Raw genomic sequence first — 20,435 nt, forward strand, 5'->3', positions numbered from 1 at the left:
AATTCTAAAACTGGTTCCCGTCAAACTACAACACTTTGTTCGAGTGTAGTGGAATACAAGCAAAAACCAGTGTAAACTGGGTCCTGGCTGGTTTAATACTACACAACAATGCATAATGATAACACAAGCAGGGTCCAGTTTGTTTGGAAAATAGGAAATACGAAACCAAGCGCGGTAGGCAGAGCAATGTAATGAAGTTCAGGTCGGCAGTTATGGAACAATGACTGCGTCATTTTCCAAAAAAACAATAAAATATAGTTTCTGAACCTGCAAAGCAAATTCTAGTAAGATATTTTTTTCCAGTGGACATAAAAGATATGTCATTTGAAAAACAGCTGAAAACTATCTTCATAACAACTTTATAAATGTATCAACAGTTTGCAAAGTCAGCCTTAGTATTAAAACTTATTTATTGACAAGGTAATCCAAATGAGAACAAGATAACGCACCTTGTCATGCTAAGCAAACTCCTACTAATATTTAACATTCTTTTGCAAGAATCTACACTCAATTACATATTTTAAGTAAAGATGTTTTAACAACATCATTATCTTATTCTATTCACAAACAATTATTTTAATTCAAAAATAAACAAAAATGCTGTAACAGTTTTTGGTGACCAGTCGATGATCTTGGGTTCATGCATTGCTTGTCTTTTTTTTTTTAATTTGAAGTAGGTGCTACATTACTGATTAACACATTTTGATAAAAGATTCATTGTTTTTAATTTTGCTGGCATGCTGTAAACTGCAAGTGAATTAACTTATATATAAAGTTTACTGTAAACTGCAAGTGAATTAAGTTATATATAAAGTTTACTTACCATACATGTTATCTTTACTGTGATATTGATACGTGTATTTAAAACTGTCGTCAGTAGGTGTGATTCCCATACCAACTATTTCCTTTACAGTTTCTGGGGAAAGATAAACTTTTTCTGTTTTTTCAACCTGAAATAATATTGATAGAAGTACTCAAGACGGGGGAAAACGGATTTGTAAAATTGTACATTGGTATGTTGAATTCATTCTCAGTGTTTGTTAGAGTTCATATAATGAGAAAATGTAATAAAAGTTCATATTAGCTGTTATAATAAATAGGATATTCATTTTTTTATAAACCAATTTGTTTAGAGGAACTTAAATTTAGGATAAAATATTAGAATATAGAATATTATACACCATATATCAGATACCATATCAACTTACAAACAAGAATCATTTTCTATGTTCAGTGGACCGTGAAATTGGGTCAAAACTCTAATTTGGCATTAAAATTAGAGATATCATATCATAAGGAACATGTTTACCAAGTTTCAAGTTGATAGGACTTCAACTTCATCAAAAACTACCTCAACCAAAACCTTTAACCTAAAGCAGGACAGACTGACAAATGAGCAGAAGAACAGACAAATGGACGCACAAACCAGAAAATGTTACGCCTATAAATGGAGAAAAATAAATAGGGCATAAAAAATCATGTACAAGCAATCTTTGTAAGCAAAGGGAGCTATATATAAGTGGAAAATGAGGAAATATAAGAATTTAAATACTGTAGATGACTACATGCATTGATAAATATTATTTATCTTCTAAAGTTCAATCACAAGGAACAAGTCACTCCTTTCTGTATCAAAGAATATGTGTCAATAGGACTCAATACACCACTCACACCATAACATTTCTATTTTCAGTGAACTGTTTAATCAAGATAAACCCCAACTTTTAAATCTATTTAAAAAGTTCACATCATTATGAACATGTGCACTTAATTACGGTAAACTACATTAAACGTGATAACATGGATAATGAACATATGAATCTTACAGAATAACAGGGATTAAATGGACTTGTTGGATTACTTTTGCCTTTACTATTGAACGCCTTTCAAAAAACTTTTTAATATCCACCCCCACCCCTTAAAAGTAGACTTTGCCTCCTACCTGTTCTTTACTTTGATGTTGCTCTACAATCTGCTGTAAGCCTTGTATATCTAATGATACACTGTATATTTCCCCTAGATGTGGTAACATTTCTGATGGTATGCCATACCCATCACTGTATTTACCATCTACTATATCCATTAAAATCTTATCTACAATAAATGACATTCAGTTATTGTTATATACCTTGAACTGGCTTTTTTAAACTCATTTTTCTTGGATGGTTGCATTTTAGAAGTCAATAAAAATATATAAACAAAATTTTATATGCCATAAAAAAGTGTTTAAATGAACAATTTAAATGGATAATAAAGACAAACTGCAAATAAAATCAATGGAAATGCAAGTTCTTTACAAAGACATTAGTAGTTATATAACTACCAATTACTGGTAAATTATTACCATAAATTACTTAAAACCTTTACTAAATTTTTCCATAGATATAAAGATTTGGTTTTGAAGTTTGGTTGTACCTGTAAAAAACTTATTTTAAACGGGATAGCACATCCTCATTTTTACGGAAATGTTGTTAACCGTGTCCGGAAATTTAAAAATGATCCATGTAAACTTGTCGCTCCTTTAAATAAACTTGTTCTAAAAGGTTACCTATTCAACACTGTAATAAGATCATTGAATATTGTTTTTATTGGTATAAACATTGATTTTGTTATCAGTAAATTAAAAGCCAACTAAATATTACTAGTATGTTATATACATATACATATTCATGGAAATGTTCATACATGTAACTTGGCATTGCACAAGGTCATGTTTTTTTCTGGCTGTTTATGACGTCTTTACACTAAATCCATTGGATGTTGTATGTGTACGGATTGATAATTTAGTCTTAGATGCATGATTTTTTTATTAGTTGTTAGTGGCTTTGAACTAGCTGTCAGATAACTGCAGGTACTCTCAGATCTGTTCATTGTGTCTTTTCGTGTTGGGATGTATAAGTACCTGGCCACGTACGTCCACTTGTATTTTTGTCCATCTGATGAGTTAAGCCTTTTTCAACTGATTTTTATAGTTCCTTCTTGTGTTGTACTGTTATACCACTGTCCCAGGATAGGGGAGGGTTGAGATCCCGCTAACATGTTTAACCCCACCACATTATTTATGTATGTGCCTGTCCCAAGTCAGGAGCCTGTAATTCAGTGGTTGTCGTTTGTTTATGTGTTACATATTTGTTTTTCGTTCATTTTTTTACATAAATAAGGCCCTTAGTTTTCTCGTTTGAATTGTTTTACATTGTCTTATCGGGGCCTTTTATAGCTGACTATGCAGTATGGGCTTTGCTCATTGTTGAAGGCTGTACGGTGACCTATAATTGTTAATGTCTGTTTCATTTTGGTCTTTTGTGAATAGTTGTCTCATTGGCAATCATACCACATCTTCTTTTTTATATCTAAATATATGTATATTGATGAACTATGCTAACCTGTTAAATGTCTTGATGCTGTATCCTTGTTAGAAGATAAGCACTTCTCAAATGCTTTTACTCCAATTCTAAATACTTTTTCATAATGGTCCTCACTCTCAGATATCACATCTTTAATCTGAAACAATGTGTTATTTAATATTCTAACATGACGTCCTTCAAACGCTTTGAGTACACACCCGTGGTAAAATATGAATATATTGCCAGTGCTGTTCCGATTGTACTCCCACGTCATATGCTTTTTTATGAACGAGATACCCGACGTCATAGAACAATGACGTTAGAATGTAAGCATTTTACGGGAAAATACACGCTTGTGAATCCGAAAATCATCACAAGGAAACATACACAAATGATGCTAAAATGTGGCAAAAGCCCTTTATTGTACATCATATAAGACATATAAATAAATTATCATTCAAATTCATCCAAAACTGTCTAAATACATTATTTTAAATAGTTTAAGCATGTCACTAATGCAGTTTGCTCCGTTCTTTTACGCTAGTTTATTAGTGCGTTTATTTATGTGAACGGCAAATATTTGCCTACACCTAGAGCGCTTCGATCCAAAAGAATTGCCGTATGTGTCCTATCAGAATCGAAATAATTCATGGGGGCTTGAATATATCTAGATTTTACCACGGGTTGTCCCTTTATGCCGATATTTTACCCCTCGCTATCGCTCAGGGGTAAAATATTTGTCATAAAGGGCCAACCCGTGGTAAAATCACGATATATTCAAGCCCCCATGAATTATTTCTTAAATAATACATTTCAAAAACTCATATACAATGTTCAAGTTAATATTATTGAAAGATAATTTGTTTATCAATGAGTATATGTCACAGGCACTTGTTTCTATCCAGAGAAAGGTTGACTATAAATAGACCTTCCCATGAATAGAAACAAGTGCCTGTGATTTATGTAATAAAAGACACCATATAAACATGTAATCATTTGACTTTTGATAAAAAAAAACAAAGAAAAAATTCAGAAAAAAAATACACCATACATATTAAACTTTTGTACCCTGTCATACTTTGGAAACAGATTCATTTTTCAGCATAATACCTACTTTATGATTATCAAATGCTTTTGTATAAGCTCTATAAATACAGAACAAAACACAAGCATTGGTGTTATTTTTCTAGTGATTTTGTAATAACTACAAATTAGTTTCACATTTCCCAACATTCTATAATTGTTGTGTATTAACTGCAACATCAGATATTTTCAAAATTTTTTCACTTTATTATGCTGGGAAATCATGGAGCTACGTAGAAATTGTATTAAAATTCCTAAAGTTAATGCTTGTTTTTGTCATGGAGATAGGTCTAGAATGGACAATAATACAAGATTAATGAATATGGTTTTGGTACATAGCAAAATTGAAGGACACATTGGTAATGCTTAAATATATGCAAACTTTTACAGCCTCTACATGTACTAACTTACTTTTAATCTATGTTCTTGCAATTCAGGAAAAGCTTCTCCCTAGAGAATATAAATATGATTTATGTTGTATTTATTTCAGAACTCCACACTGAAACTAATTTGAATGTCTAAGAGAGGTGTACATTTGTCTTACATAGTCAACAAAATCTATTCAATTGAATGTAATTGCTAGAGTGTAATTTTTAAAAGATATTGAAAGATGAAAACAGGTACTTCATATCTCACTGGGTACTTATTTTTTTATGTCCTTTGTACTAGTGTTTTTTTTTGGCTTCTTTAATTTACCTCTTCAAAATTTTAATACTTTTTCATTTTTTCAAACATGTAAAGTTTGATGAAAATATTCAACACGTACATTTCAGTTGCGAAAGGAGTTTACTAATTATCATACCAGACTTTGGACGACAACATCAACAAGTGAAGGCACTAATCCATGAGGCATTTGTAACATTCGTTTTGATTGGTGAAAGCATCTGAACAAAACCGACCTCAGCTTGTGTCTGTAATATATTTTTAACTACTTGTTAATGAAAATTATAGGAAATAAAGTTAAATAGTTGACAATGTGCAGATATTTGTTGTTTTACGGAACACATTCCGTATCGGCAAACATAAATTTACAAGAAATATTCCATATATTAACGTAAGGATTCAGGTGGAAATATTCTTGAACCTTTTAGTTAAATGTTAGCCATTTGTAACTAATGAAAATTTTAAAAAAGTTTACATTGTTCTTTTAACAAGCGAATGAATTATTGGTGAAAGAGGTTATCTCTCTTTGATTCACTCATTGTTTAGCATTACATGTGGCCAAGAGTTACATACTGTCATGTCCAGGCAATTTCTAGCCTGCTTACAGTGACCTGTAGTTGCTAACTTCTACCTTTGGTCTCTTGTACATGTGTAGAGTTGTCTCACTGGCTATCATAACACATCTATATTTATGTCGACATTAAAGACAACAACACTCAAGTTTTTACCGCAAAGTATCTTTATTTGATCGACATGTTTCACCAATAGATAGGCGTCATCAGGACAATGTTACATATAAAATTTACAGTGAGGTGCATTTTTGGCAGTTGAGCCGTTAACTGGAAGTGTAATTATAATTATGGTAGTTATGGTGACGTTATATAAATAGAAAATGAAAGTAAAAGTGAACTGACATAGAGAATATAAATAGAATGAAAAGTAAATGTTGTTTAAATGAATTAACAAAAGTTTATAAGAGTTAGGTCTTCCTTGTAGTCTTATAGTATAGTAAATAGTCTTATTGGAGATTCCTAGTGATATCGTTTGATGATTAAATGTTCGGATTAATTTCCCAAATGGACAACAACTCATGGTATTTATAAGAAATAAAATCATGTCATCAAAAATATTGACTGTTTGATTTTGTTGGATATAGTTTTGCAGAACTTACTTTCAGCTGATCTAATTTTAATACAGTTATAAATCTTAAACTGAATCTGATACTGCTAGTTAACAAGTCTATACCCCTGGTCTCTAGTTCCTGGCAGCAAACCATCAGCAATACAGACTGAAGCCATTCTGGTGTGGTCAGCAACAATTCTGTAGGCTGTATCTATAGGATCATCAGTTTTTCCACCATAACCTCTAATATTACAACTCTGAAATAATTGATTAAATACTAAAGGTCAAGAAATGAAATAAGCTCAGGTGGCCATGTGGTCTAGAGCACTAGTTACGAGTTGTATATACAGAATGTACACAGCCATGTATCACCATCACTGCTGGTGATGGATAAATCTGTTGTAGAGTTTTCACTGGTTCAGACGTACATACATATATGAATAGATGCTGGGTTGATGTTTAGACGAGTTGTTTATAGATGTATATAGAACTAAGACGAAATTTGTTTTACATGCACATGTATAAAAATTGTGGTTTTTATCCAATGCAATCATAGGTTTGAACGTAGTTTTCAATTTAGACTTGTTTATATTTTTTGTTTGAGCTTGTATCATATTTTCCCTCCGGTATATATGATCCGTTCATCCTATATCGACTCTTTAAATCCAAGAGTCTATCTTAAATTGAGGGTAAACAAGTGAAACTGCGAGCTACTGCTCACTGATGATACCCCCGCCGCAAGTGGATAATATTAATAGTGTAAAAATATGCAAGTGTTCGGTAAACAGGAAGTTGTCGAGTGATGAATCTGAAAACGCATCACACGGTATAGCTGACTTATAAAAATCCTGAAACCAAATTTCAGAAATCCTTGTATTGTAGTTCCTGAGAAAAATGTGACGAAAATTTTTAACTTGGCTATCATGTGTAAAATCATACAACTGTTCGGTAAACAGGAAGTTGTCAAGTGATGAATCTGAAAACGCATCACACGGTATAGCTGACTTATATAAATCCTGAAACCAAATTTCAGAAATCCTTGTATTGTAGTTCCTGAGAAAAATGTGACGAAAATTTTCAACTTGGCTATCATGTGTAAAATCATACAAGTGTTCGGTAAACAGGAAGTTGTCGAGTGATGAATCTGAAAACACATCACACGGTATAGCTGACTTATATAAATCCTGAAACCAAATTTCAGAAATCCTTGTATTGTAGTTCCTGAGAAAAATGTGACGAAAATTTTCAACTTGGCTATCATGTGTAAAATCATACAAGTGTTCGGTAAACAGGAAGTTGTCGAGTGATGAATCTGAAAACACATCACACGGTATAGCTGACTTATATAAATCCTGAAACCAAATTTCAGAAATCCTTGTATTGTAGTTCCTGAGAAAAATGTGACGAAAATTTTCAACTTGGCTATCATGTGTAAAATCAGACAAGTGTTCGGTAAACAGGAAGTTGTCAAGTGATGAATCTGAAAACGCATCACACGGTATGGCTGACATATATAAATGTTGATACCAATTACAGAAAGGGTGGATGTGTAGTTCCTGAGAAAAATGTGACAAAAGTTTCATGGGACGGACTGACTGACGGACGGACTGACGGACTGACGGACGGACTGACGGACGGACTGACGGACTGATGGACGGACTGACGGACAGACAGAGGTAAAACAGTATACCCCCCCTTTTTTAAAGCGGGGGTATAATTATATGGCCTTCCAAATACCGTTTCGATCGCTAACATCACTGAAGAGACATTTTTTGTCCATAACATCTTGGCCACAAGTTTATTGTTTTCTGTTTAGTATTAAGATCCATTTTGTTACATCTTGTGATCAATTTTATTTGGCAATCGCCAATGGAAGTCAGCAGGGTTAAAGAACATCAGTTGTTCGACCTGTTAGTCAAATGCGTTTTGTTTAAATATACTTTTTCACTTTTTTGGTCTTTTGGAAAATGTTGTTTGTGCTGTATTTAGACGATGGCCTTCCAAATACTATTTCAATCCCTAACATCACTGAAGAGACATTTATTGTCGAAATCCATATCTGGTGTACTAAAAAAATATTGTCACCTTATGTTTGTGGCATAACATCTTGGCCACATGTTTATTGTTTTCTGTTTAGTATTATGTTAAGATCCATTTTGTTACATCTTGTGATCAATTTTATTTGGCAATCGCCAATGTCAGTCAGCAGGGTTAAAGAACATCAGTTGTTCAACCTGTTAGTCAAATGCTTTGTTTAAATATACTTTTTCACTTTTTTGGTCTTTTGGAAAAAGTTTGTGCTGTATTTAGACCCTTCTACGACGAAATTTGTTTAACATGCACACGTATAAAAATTGTGGTTTTGATCCAACGCAATCATAGGTTTGAACGTAGTTTTCAATTTAGACTTGGATATATATAGATGTATATATAAATAAAAAACATGGAAAAATAATTACATATCATATTTTCTCACATACGGTACATTTCATATATCTTTTCAAAAGTTGGATTTGTTATGCATACAAAAGATTCAAAAGTGCCCACTGCTGCATTTCCAGCCAAGAAAACCTTCCAGTGGTCATTAAAGCTGCCACTACAAACTTTAAGTTACAAAAGTAAAACACCTACTGCATATTGGTGTGCATCTGTAAGAATGTTCCCATCTTTTAAGTATTTTGAAAACTGAAACAAACACAAACCTTTTGAATAGCATTAAACATAGGAATAAATAGATCTGTATTATAAGTTGAAGATGTGTTGTTCATGACGGCTAACATCCTCTCCAATCCCATCCCTGTATCTACATGTACCTTGTTCAATGGCTCTAAAGTTCCATCTGTTCTCCTACAACATAATGTTAAACTGTCAAAAAGTTTCATTGGTAACATTTTAGAAATGTCAAGAAAAAGCAGAAATATAGAACTTTGGCCTTCAGCTGTTTTCTGCGATTTGGTTGGTTGTTGTCTCTTTGACACATTCCCAATTTCTATTCTCAATATTACTGATAAAAGGACATTTCCTATTTTTTTTTTTATAAGATAATCTGATTTGTGTATTATCATGATTATATATGTAACACTCCCAAACGTGTCCTGTCCCCCAAACGTGTCCGATTCCCCCAAACGTGTCTATTCTCCCTAAACGTGTCCGTAATATCCAATATTCCCCAAACGTGTCTGATTTTATAACCCCTAAACCTGTCCGAAAATTGTTATTCGCCAAAACGTGTCCACTATTTAAAGCCAGAACGTCTCAAGTCTTTTAGCGCTAATACATGAATAAAATCAATAACTTTTACGGCAATTCTATAATGGGGGACACAGTTGATGAAGTGGTCATTTATTAGTATTAGTTGGTTCAATGCCGGTTGTTATTGCAAATTTAATCTGTAACATATAAATCGACTTTTGACTGAAATTGCTTATAGTCCAGTTGCAAGTATTATGCTCGTTTAGAGCGCACAAACATGTACAAACAATTCTAGTTCAGTTGAATTAAGCGTTTACCATAGGATAACACCCAATTAAATTCAAATACAATATATTCAGGTTCAACTATGCCTATATATATTGTTTAAAGATGTCAATCTTATTTACAAAGCTTGTACTAACAATTACACAAACAAAGCAAGCAAGCCAAACAAAGTTTTACTTTGCAAGCATTAGGAAATCAGCTGTAATCCGTGAATACTGCACGGTAGGATTTTAAAAGAATTGACTTCCCTTTTTTTCAACAGTTCTGATATTTTAAAAGATATTCAAATCATAAACTGGTTATCAGGTATTTTAATAAATTTTAGACTTCCAGCATCACTACTAAAGTGAAGACATACAAACAAGAGTCATAAGTCCAGTGCCAAATATGTCATGAATTATCTGAACGATATCATATTAACAATACATACTTTACATCAGTTTTATTATCATACCGGGGATTTAGGAACGGGCCTAAATTTGTTTACGATTATTCGTGATAAACATTCGTTAAACTTAAAAATAAAGACCGATTTTTTTTATAACTTCACTAAGAAACTATTTGATTCTCTCAAAAAATGGAAAAAAAAGCTCTAAAAATTATAAACTGTTAGTAAGGATTTATATTATGAACTTTTAGTTCCAACATCACTTAAATACATGCAAACAAGAGAAACTACGTCCAGTGGCAAATATTTCATGCATGGACAGGACGACAACATTCTTTGGATAAGTTATATAATGAGATGCGGAAGAATATTTGCCGGAACTCTTGGATTGTACCTTAATTATTCCGGGAATTTTGGATTAGGCCTAAATGAATTGTGTACAGTTATTAAAAATTTACACTTTACGGTTATTAGGAATCTACACTAATCGTAAATTATATTTTTTTGGAGCGGAAAAGGACAGTTTTATTTTTACGGAATATCAGTATTTTATCTTTTAGTTCCCTTTATATTATAGGACAAGTTTGGGGGATTGGGCACGTTTGGGTGTTTATTAAAAAATAGACACGTTTAGGCGTTTGTTTAAACAATACAAATGACACGCCGCGTTTGACGCCCTTTGTACAACTAGACATGTTTTGCAGTTCATTTACATCAATGGGGACACGTTTGGGGAAATCGGGCACGTTTGGGGGAAGGACACGTTTCTGAGTGTTACATATATATCTAACATATATGTTTTTATGATGTTTATCAAAAGGTATAAAATTCTCTAAGTTTTAATCATGTACAACTTCTAAAACATACATGAGTAAATTTAATTTGACATACAAAATGAATATATTGTACTTACCTGTTGTATTGCATAAATACTAAATTCCATATTTCTAGAACCTCAGGTAACCCTGTATTGACCAGTCTGACCGAGTTTGGACCTCCTATGTAATCATAATGAATCTCTGTACATGGTCCACAGGGCCCAGAGTCTCCCATATCCCAGAAATTATCTTTCATCCCAAATGGTAAAACTCTATCATCTGAAACACTGAAATATATCAAAAGATAAGCTCTATGATGTATCAAATAAAGTTAACAAATTATTTCCTGTGTTTAACTTTTTAAACTTATATCCTGTGTTTAACTTTTTAAACTTATATCATGTGTTTAACTTTTTAAACTTATATCCTGTGTTTAACTTTTTAAACTTATATCATGTGTTTAACTTTTTAAACTTATATCCTGTGTTTAACTTTTTAAACTTATATCCTGTGTTTAACTTTTTAAACTTATATCATGTGTTTAATTTTTTAAACTTATATCCTGTGTTTAACTTTTTAAACTTATATCCTGTGTTTAACTTTTTAAACTTATATCATGTGTTTAATTTTTTAAACTTATATCCTGTGTTTAACTTTTTAAACTTATATCATGTGTTTAACTTTTTAAACTTATATCCTGTGTTTAATTTTTTAAACTTATATCATGTGTTTAACTTTTTAAACTTATATCCTGTGTTTAACTTTTTAAACTTATATCCTGTGTTTAATTTTTTAAACTTATATCCTGTGTTTAACTTTTTAAACTTATATCCTGTGTTTAACTTTTTAAACTTATATCCTGTGTTTAACTTTTTAAACTTATATCATGTGTTTAACTTTTTAAACTTATATCATGTGTTTAATTTTTTAAACTTATATCCTGTGTTTAACTTTTTAAACTTATATCCTGTGTTTAACTTTTTAAACTTATATCATGTGTTTAATTTTTTAAACTTATATCCTGTGTTTAACTTTTTAAACTTATATCCTGTGTTTAACTTTTTAAACTTATATCCTGTGTTTAATTCTTTAAACTTATATCATGTGTTTAACTTTTTAAACTTATATCATGTGTTTAATTTTCAAAACTTATTACCTGGATACTTTATTTTGCATTTTTTTGTTTCTAGCTGACTTTGCAATTATTCATATTTTGTGATTTTTTTAAGTTTCATATTAAAGTGTTCTATCAGTTGAAATTAACAGAGATTATATATTATATTAAACAATATAATCAGATCAAGTTAATGTACCCTAAACTAAGCCATATATCCCTTGTTTCCATGTCAGCCACCAGTCCTTGACCTTTATCTCCTCCAAAGTATGTAAAGTACAATCTGTTGATTGGTATTTTGTACACTGTTGTCAAAAGTTCCAATGCCATACTGCAGGCTTCCATCTGCAAAGGTAAAACTATTTCTAAGTTCTATGTTTAAGGGGGAAAAGTATGTTAATAATCTAGAAACACTTTTTGTCAGTATGATATTCAAATTTTTTTACTTTAAAACAAAATTCCATTTTTATTTTTTTTTTTTAATTTATATATCTCCATTCTCATGAAACCCAATGCATGACATCAGTACAGAGATAACAACAAGAACTATTTTACAATATATACAAATAAATGTGTTCAACCTTATGTTGTCTCTAGAAAATAATGATTTAAATCAACACCAATAATTTGTAATTTTGAATAAAAGCAACACTGATCATACATCATGTGAAAATCCGTGCTTTAGGGTATGAATAAGTTTCTAACCTTGAAATAATCTCCAAAAGACCAATTTCCTAGCATCTCAAAGAAAGTATGATGGAAGAGATCTTTACCAACATCCTCCAGGTCATTGTGTTTACCTCCCACTCGTACACACTTTTGGCTGTTGACAGCTCTTCTCAACTCTGACATAGGATGGCTCTTATCAATGGTGTCTAAAAATATTGGCTTAAACTAGAAAATAAAAAAAAATCTTAAATAATATCTTTCAAGAGAGTTTATTTTTAGCTCATCGATCTGGCCCAAAAGGCCAAGTGAGCTTTTCTCATTACTTTGTATCCGGCATCGTTAACTTTTACAAAAATCTTCTCCTCTGAAACTACGGAGCCAAATTAAACCAAACTTGGCCATAATCATCATTTGGGTATCTAGTTTAAAAAATGTGTCTGGTGACCCGGCCAATCAACCAAGATGACCCAGGCCTCTACAATAACTGTTTTTCCAACTTGTCCAGTAGGACAAGTACATTCCAAAACTTACTAGTCCGAATGAAATTGTTACTTGTCCAAATTTTTTTTATTAAAAATAACCTTTTTACAAATTAAGTTGATTAAAGGAACAAAACGACTTTAAACAATAGAACAGCATTTGATGTATTTCTTTTGAAATACTTTGCAAAAATATGAGTCAAGTACAACTGAATCTAGTCATGTCACAGGACTTCTAGTTTTCATCAATGCAAGTCTCATCAGACTCTGCACATGAGGCACCATCTAATAGGCCTGTACACTCATTGGATTTGTATCCTTTTTTTTTTTAAGCTGAAAAAAGTTTATTCAAATGCAATCAATAAAAAGAAAATAATGTCTGATTGCCAATGAGAAAACTCTCTGCAAGAGACCAAATGACACAGAAATTTACAACTAGAGGTCACTATATTGAACGTATTGTTTTTTCTACTTATGATCAAATATGATTTTGTAAGTTTTATGGTAAATAAAAAAAAAGTATTTTTGTGAAAAAAAATACCGGTATCATATGGTTTGTATTTTAAGGAACAGATTAAGGTAGCAAAATGAGGTACTGATTTGTCTTGGTCCCGCTATCTCTCCTGTCTTGCCATTCTGGCTATCAATCATTTCTACTAAATATGTCTCCTACGGTGCAAAACTGTCTATTAAACTTGGAGCTAAAGTAAAACCTGTCGAGGTGGCGAACTGTCCTGTAAAGTTATCTTATCTACAAAGCACATCATTGATTCAGATCAGTAAGACTGGTTTCCAAGAATAGTATACCTTTTACCTTTGAAAATATACCTGACAAAGAATCAGTTAAAAATTATTGATTGTAAGTTAGCAAACATGTTGAAGAAAATGATTTTGCATTTTTAATAAACACAATACAGAAACATGTCAAATTATTATTTGTTTTCTTGTTTTTTGTTTATAATTGCTTTGATCATCAAAGTTGGATTATCAAAATCTATTTTCTGCAGAATAATTGAACTTGTCCCGATGGACAAGCTTGGGACCTCACTTGGGACAGCTTTTACTTGTCTGACCTTTTTTTCCTCTGGTACCAGACAATCGGAAAAGCATTATTGTCGAGGCCTGTGACTGCCATGGCTAAAATTAGAACATGGGGTAAAATGCAATTTTGGCTTATATCTCAAAAACCAAAGCATTTAGAGCAAATCTGACATGGGGTTAAATTGTTTATCAAGTCAATATCTATCTTCCTTGAAATTTTCAGATGAATCGGACAACCCGTTATTAGGTTGTTGCCCCTGAATTGGTAATTTTAAGGAAATTTTGCCTTTTTTGGTTATTATCTTGAATATTATTATAGATAGAGATAGATTGTACACAGCAATAATGTACAGCAAAGTAAGACCTAAAAATAAGTCAACAAGAACAAAATGGTCAATTGACCCCCTAAGGAGTTATTCCCCTTTATAGTCAATTTTTAACAATTATCAATAAATTTGTAAAGTTTTACTAACATTTTCCACTGTAACTACTGGGCCAAGTTCATTATAGATAGACATCATTGTAAGTAGCAAGAATGTTTAGTCAAGTAAGATCTACAAACACATCACCATCACCAAAACACAAATTTTTCATGAATCCATCTGTATCTTTTGTTTAATATTCACATACACCAAGGTGAGCGACACAGGCTCTTTAGAGCCTCTAGTTAAATTATGTTAATCTTAACATCATAGTTTTATAAATACAGGTATAACTGATTTTTACAGTTTGTTCTTATGTTGCACTGTTACACCACTGTTACTTGTCCCAGGTTAGGGGAAAGTTAGTGCCCCATCAAACTACTTCAACCCTGCCACATTTGGTGTGTGTCTGTCCAATGTTAGAAGCCTGTAATCAGTGTTTTTCAATTTTTGCTGTATATCATATTTGTTTTTGGTTCATTATTTTGTATATAAATCAGGCCATTTAAGTTTTCTGGTTTAAATTTTTCTATATATATATATATATGTCATCTCAGGGCATTTTATAACTGACTATGAAATAGGGATTTTACTCATTGTTGAAGGCAGTATAGTGACCTAAAGTGGTTAACTCTGTGTCATTTGGTCTCTTGTGGAATGTGGAGAGTTGTCTAATTGGCAATCACACCACATTTTCTTATTTCTATTGATTCTATAAGATAAATAAAATCATGTTTTGTTTGTAAGGTTTCCTTCTGTATATATATGCCCCAAAGGTCAGCACAACCAAAATAAATTTAATTATTTCGGAAAAAAATTAAACTACATAAAAAATTTAAAAAAAAACATTTGAAAATTTTAACAGCATTTTTTTTTATAATTGGAAAATCTTGTTCATTTTCATGTAAAAAGCACAAACAGTAAAGAGTTAAAAGTCAAAATAATTTCAGCTGCATGTCTACAAAATACAAAAAAATATCAAAGTTGCCTGGAATAGACATGACAAGGTGTTTATCAGCCATACTATGTTTACCACTTTATCATACAAGTTCTCAAAATGCTATTCTGGTGAAAATGTGGTCTGCTAAATATGTCTTTTGAGAGGAACAAATTTACAATACTTCATTGTCAAAATATGTTACAGTGAGTTGACTGTTAGTGTTGCTCTCCATCAATTGCAACTCATTCAAAATTTTGACCAAATTGCAATTTGTTTTATTAAACCAAATTGTTCATCTGGTCAGAATATTGAACAAATTGTTCAGTCAAAATGTGAAAGTGCAAGGTGATAAAATAAAACATACTTACAATCCTATAAGACTTTAACTCCACTTTAATGATGTTGTGACAAAATTAGTTTATCAGTTTGTATAGTTATAGTATAGTCATTTCCATGCTGAAGAGGAACTGTTTATTTTGAATTGCTATAAAATTGTCCAAACTAAGCTTTCATATAGTTTTTCTTTCTAAAAGTATTCTATATATAAGAATCAGATATCATTTTAAATAAAACATCATACATTCAGTAAAATATGTGTGAAATAACAATATGCTATTGATAAGTTTTCAGGGGAGATAACCTAAAATATTAAGACTTTTTGAAAGAAAAGTTATTATCTCCCCCATGGAAACTTCCTACAAACATATACATTGTATTGCAATTTTACACATATTTTACAGAATATGAAATGTTTTAATTCACATAATGTCTGATTCTTATAAATATAGAATAGTTTTAGAAAGAAAAACTATATGAAAGCTTAGTTTGGACAATTTAATAGCAATTCAAAATAAACAGTTCCCCTTCAGCATGGAAATGAATATAATATAACTATACAAACTGATAAACTAATTTTGTCACAACATCATTAAAGTGGAGTAAAAGTCTTATAGGATTGTAAGTATGTTTTATTTTATCACCTTGCACTTTCATGACTTGGCTGTGGTTTTCTACAGCAGTTGGTTCAAATTTCTGACCAGTTGAACAATTTGATTTTATAAAACAAATTGCAATTTGGTCAAAATTTTGAATGAATTGCAATTGGTGCATGGAGAGCAACACTAACAGTCAACTCACTGTAATAAACAATAACAATTAATACATTTTTAACAAATTGTTGCACAGGGTAATCCATAAAGACTTCCCAGAATAATTATGTAATAAGCGTGTTTTTAATTTTCAATTCAAGTCCGTCATTGTCCATCAGGCTCTCTAGTTAATGAATGGATTAGACTTTTTTTAACATTGAAAAATTCCAAAACAACAGCTAACAATTCTGTTCCTGTATCATGTGTATTGAACTTTGAAATCAAAAGTTGTGAATACCTTAGGATTTAAATATACACGTAGTCTTTTTATAACGAGTGTACATAGAATGTCACTTTAGAATATACTTTTGCAAAATTAAACAATAAGACACGGTTACATTTGAAATTGTTTCAGTTTTCAATTCTAACGACATCTCCAGGCTTCCTTACAAAAATGTAGATATTGTAATTCTAATTACTACTCTTTAAAATTAAATCCCATAATGAATATAGGTACAAGTACATGTATTGTCAACACTAGACAAAGACACCAGTAAACTTACTTGGTTCATTCCAGCATTTGTGAAATAAGTTCCTTGATTTTTTGTTGGGATAATTGATGAACTCTTGATAACCTTGTGGTCATGATTCTGACAGAAGAAATCTATAAATGACTGACGGACAGCTGTAGATGTCCATTTCTTCCTCACATGCTGCTTTCTGTACACAGATAACTGCAACGCTTTTAAACAGTTACTACATATACGATGGTCACCAAATTTCATCATATTCTGAAAAATAAAAACAGTGATATGTAAAAATACATCAAAAGTATGTTAAAATTTTCAAAAAGTCTTTGAATTTTGCTGATTTAAACAAAGTCTCTTGTCTCTGTAAACTATATACATGTACCTATCATTACAGCTAGTTTGTAAAACAAGGTTGGTTAAATATTTATGGATTAATAGAATATCACAGCTGAGTTTTAATGTTTTATTGTATTGATAATAACATCTCTGCACATTTAAGTTATATCTTTACCTCGAGTGCTAATTCAAAAAATTATGTTTTGACATTGTCAAATAATAGGTTTATTTCTTAACTTGAGACTCCGTCCAATTTTTTTTATGAAGAAAACTATCCATTATATTGGCATCATATGATGGAATTCAATACAACCTGAACAAGTATAAAAAGTGTAGAAACTTACAGAAAAGTATAAACCATATCTATTGCACACACAAGACAAATCTTTGAAACATTTCATTTCACAAACTGTTTCTAGTAAAGTCTTACTTTAAAGATTTGAACAATTTTAATCATGTTAATTATTTTAATTATGCTAGGGATAAATATGTACAGCAGGTGTCTAATATTTTAGCTGAATCTAGTACTTCAACAGAATATTAGAGGCAGTAGTTGTTTCTTTTTAGAAAAAGACAATCTGATGGAAAACAACTTTTCTTATTTAATCAAAGTTGATGGTCCATGATCTAGTGAGCAGGCCCTGAAAATGACAAACAGAGATATACAGACATGACAGACAGTACTCAGAAACCTTAAAAGAAAATATGGTTGTCTAATCTACGGTACCGTAAGTATCAATATAACTTAAGCAGGAAAACATAACAATTAATTCACAGTCAATGTTGACATTTTTCCCAGAAAGCACTTTCTTTGTCTAGCTTGCTTTCCATGACTTCCATTGCAGGCTAGAAAGTGCAAGAACTGGTCATGATTTTCTTTGCACTTAGGAATGATTTCTCAGGAAGACTTTAAGTACAACTGCTAGAGGGCCACATGCACCTGTTTCTATCCATGAGAAGACACACTACCAAAGTATTTTATAGAGCTCCTAGATACATGTAGGTACTTTCCAAGGATTCGCATGAATAGAAACAAGTGCCTGCATAGAGGGCGTTTAGACTATGGGTGTATGGTTAAAATGCCAATGGGACCAAAAGGATGAAAAGTGGTGTCTCATTAGACAAAAGCCCTACCAGAGCTAAGAAAAGACTTATATGGCCAATACTATACAAATTCCTGGGTTTATGTGGTCAATACTTGTTTGGTAAGGTAACAACGTGAATATCTAAGGTATACATTTATATTCACTTCTGTAAGTCATGATCAGGAAGTCAGACTAGGGTCATGTGCTTGTCCCCAAGTCAGGAGCTGTGCCTGTGGTCAGCTTTTGCTTCTCCCTCTAGTCCAAATAATTATGACGTCTTGAAAGGCTATTATAATTTTTTTCTTTGACGCCTTACTTCTATCAGGCGTCAAAGAAAAAAATTATAATAGCCTTTCAAGAAGTCATAATTATTTGGACTACTTCTCCCTCCTGCTTCTTCTAAGAAGCGGATTCTTCTTCTGGGGTCAGTTTGGATTTTAATATTTTATAGCTAAAATTTAAAACTACCGATAGTTCTCTTTATTCATGAAGTTCTATTGTATTATGATGCATATAATAACCAATGATCAACGAATTCCTCAGCGAAAACAAAATGTCTTTTAATTTCTGCTGTCGGGGACGCATAGGGAAAGGGAAAGAAACGTGTTTTTACATATTATAGGGTTACACTAATGTCCTGACAATGCCCTGACAGTGTCCTGACGGGAATGAAAATGCTAAATACTTTTTTATTATTGGAAGGATTTACTTGAAATTTAAAACCAAGCAAGATTAGAATTTATTTTTAATAAATAGAATTTAAAAAAAATATTTATAAGAGTTAGAAAACTTGACCTGACCAACTTGACTTTGAAACTACTAATGTCCTGACCGAAAAGAAACGGCTAAAAAATGTTTTATTATTGACAGGCTCGATACTAAGGAAAATTAAAACATTTAATAAAAAAAAATGTTTAAAAGTTAGAAAACTTGACCTGATCAACTACGTCCTCCCGTGACTAATGTCCTGACTGATGTAAAATGCTAATAACTCTTTTGTTGTTTGAAGGATCAACTTCAAATTTAATGTCAAGGAAGATTCTTAAACATTGAATATAGAGATATAAGAAAAAATATTCAAAAAAACTAATTTATGTGTTAGAAAACTTGATCTGACCAACCTGAGACTACTATAACACATAGTAGTCTCAGGACCAACGTTGACTCTGCCCTGACTAATGTCCTGATCGATGTAGAAAATGTTAATAACTTTTTTGTTATTGAAAGAATTGACTTAATTAAAGTTCCTAACCAAGGAAAATTATAATATTCAAAATAAGAATTTAAGAAAATAAAATTGTTTGTTAATTTTTAAAATGTTATAAAACTTGACCTGACCAACTTAATTGATCTTTATCATGATAATTAAGTCAATTCTTTCAATAACAAAAAAAAATGTTTTTTTTTAGTTAATGAGGGATTAAACATGTCAAATAACATAAAAAAAAAAAGGACAGGAAATGGGCTTCTTTTGATTTCAAGATAATGTTTTTACAAGCATTCAAAGTAGAATTACTAGTATGTTAGAATCACATAGAAATATAAAAACTTATAATAAACATAATTTTATTATGTCACTGTCTTTTGGCTTTCTTCTACCAGGAACATATATATGTTCCGGACCATATGAGTATTTGAACCATACGCGTATGGTCATGACCATATGGGTATATACTCATATGGTCGGGGTAATTAACACTCTGTTACGGTTTACTTTTAATACTTCTAAACTCTTCATATGGTATGACCGTTCATTAAAAAGACGCTATCATACATGATTATATAGGTTATTTTATTATCATATTATAATAAAAAGATAAGCTAAATAAAAATAAG

General features: G+C 31.4%; 1 protein-coding gene across 2 annotated transcripts in view; it reads right to left on the minus strand.

Moving 5' to 3' along the window:
* Positions 1–19,197, minus strand: part of LOC143073567 (alanine--tRNA ligase, cytoplasmic-like) — a 35,856-nt gene extending 16,659 nt beyond the window's left edge. The window contains exons 1-12 of one of the 2 annotated variants that reach the window (XM_076249203.1): positions 19,068–19,197; positions 17,212–17,439; positions 12,715–12,903; positions 12,209–12,354; positions 10,991–11,182; positions 8,915–9,059; positions 6,336–6,469; positions 5,230–5,338; positions 4,839–4,877; positions 3,384–3,501; positions 1,943–2,094; positions 824–950 (exon numbers count right to left, since the gene is read on the minus strand). In XM_076249203.1, the coding sequence (XP_076105318.1) occupies positions 824–950; positions 1,943–2,094; positions 3,384–3,501; positions 4,839–4,877; positions 5,230–5,338; positions 6,336–6,469; positions 8,915–9,059; positions 10,991–11,182; positions 12,209–12,354; positions 12,715–12,903; positions 17,212–17,436 (1,576 nt within the window). In that variant the 5' untranslated portion in view covers positions 17,437–17,439; positions 19,068–19,197. The remainder of the gene's footprint in view (positions 1–823; positions 951–1,942; positions 2,095–3,383; positions 3,502–4,838; positions 4,878–5,229; positions 5,339–6,335; positions 6,470–8,914; positions 9,060–10,990; positions 11,183–12,208; positions 12,355–12,714; positions 12,904–17,211; positions 17,440–19,067) is intronic. The other variant, XM_076249204.1, reaches the window with a different exon arrangement.
* Between the last annotated feature and the right edge of the window lie 1,238 nt (positions 19,198–20,435).

This window comes from Mytilus galloprovincialis, chromosome 4 (assembly GCF_965363235.1).
Source record: "Mytilus galloprovincialis chromosome 4, xbMytGall1.hap1.1, whole genome shotgun sequence".
Classification (NCBI taxonomy): Eukaryota; Metazoa; Mollusca; class Bivalvia; order Mytilida; family Mytilidae; genus Mytilus; species Mytilus galloprovincialis.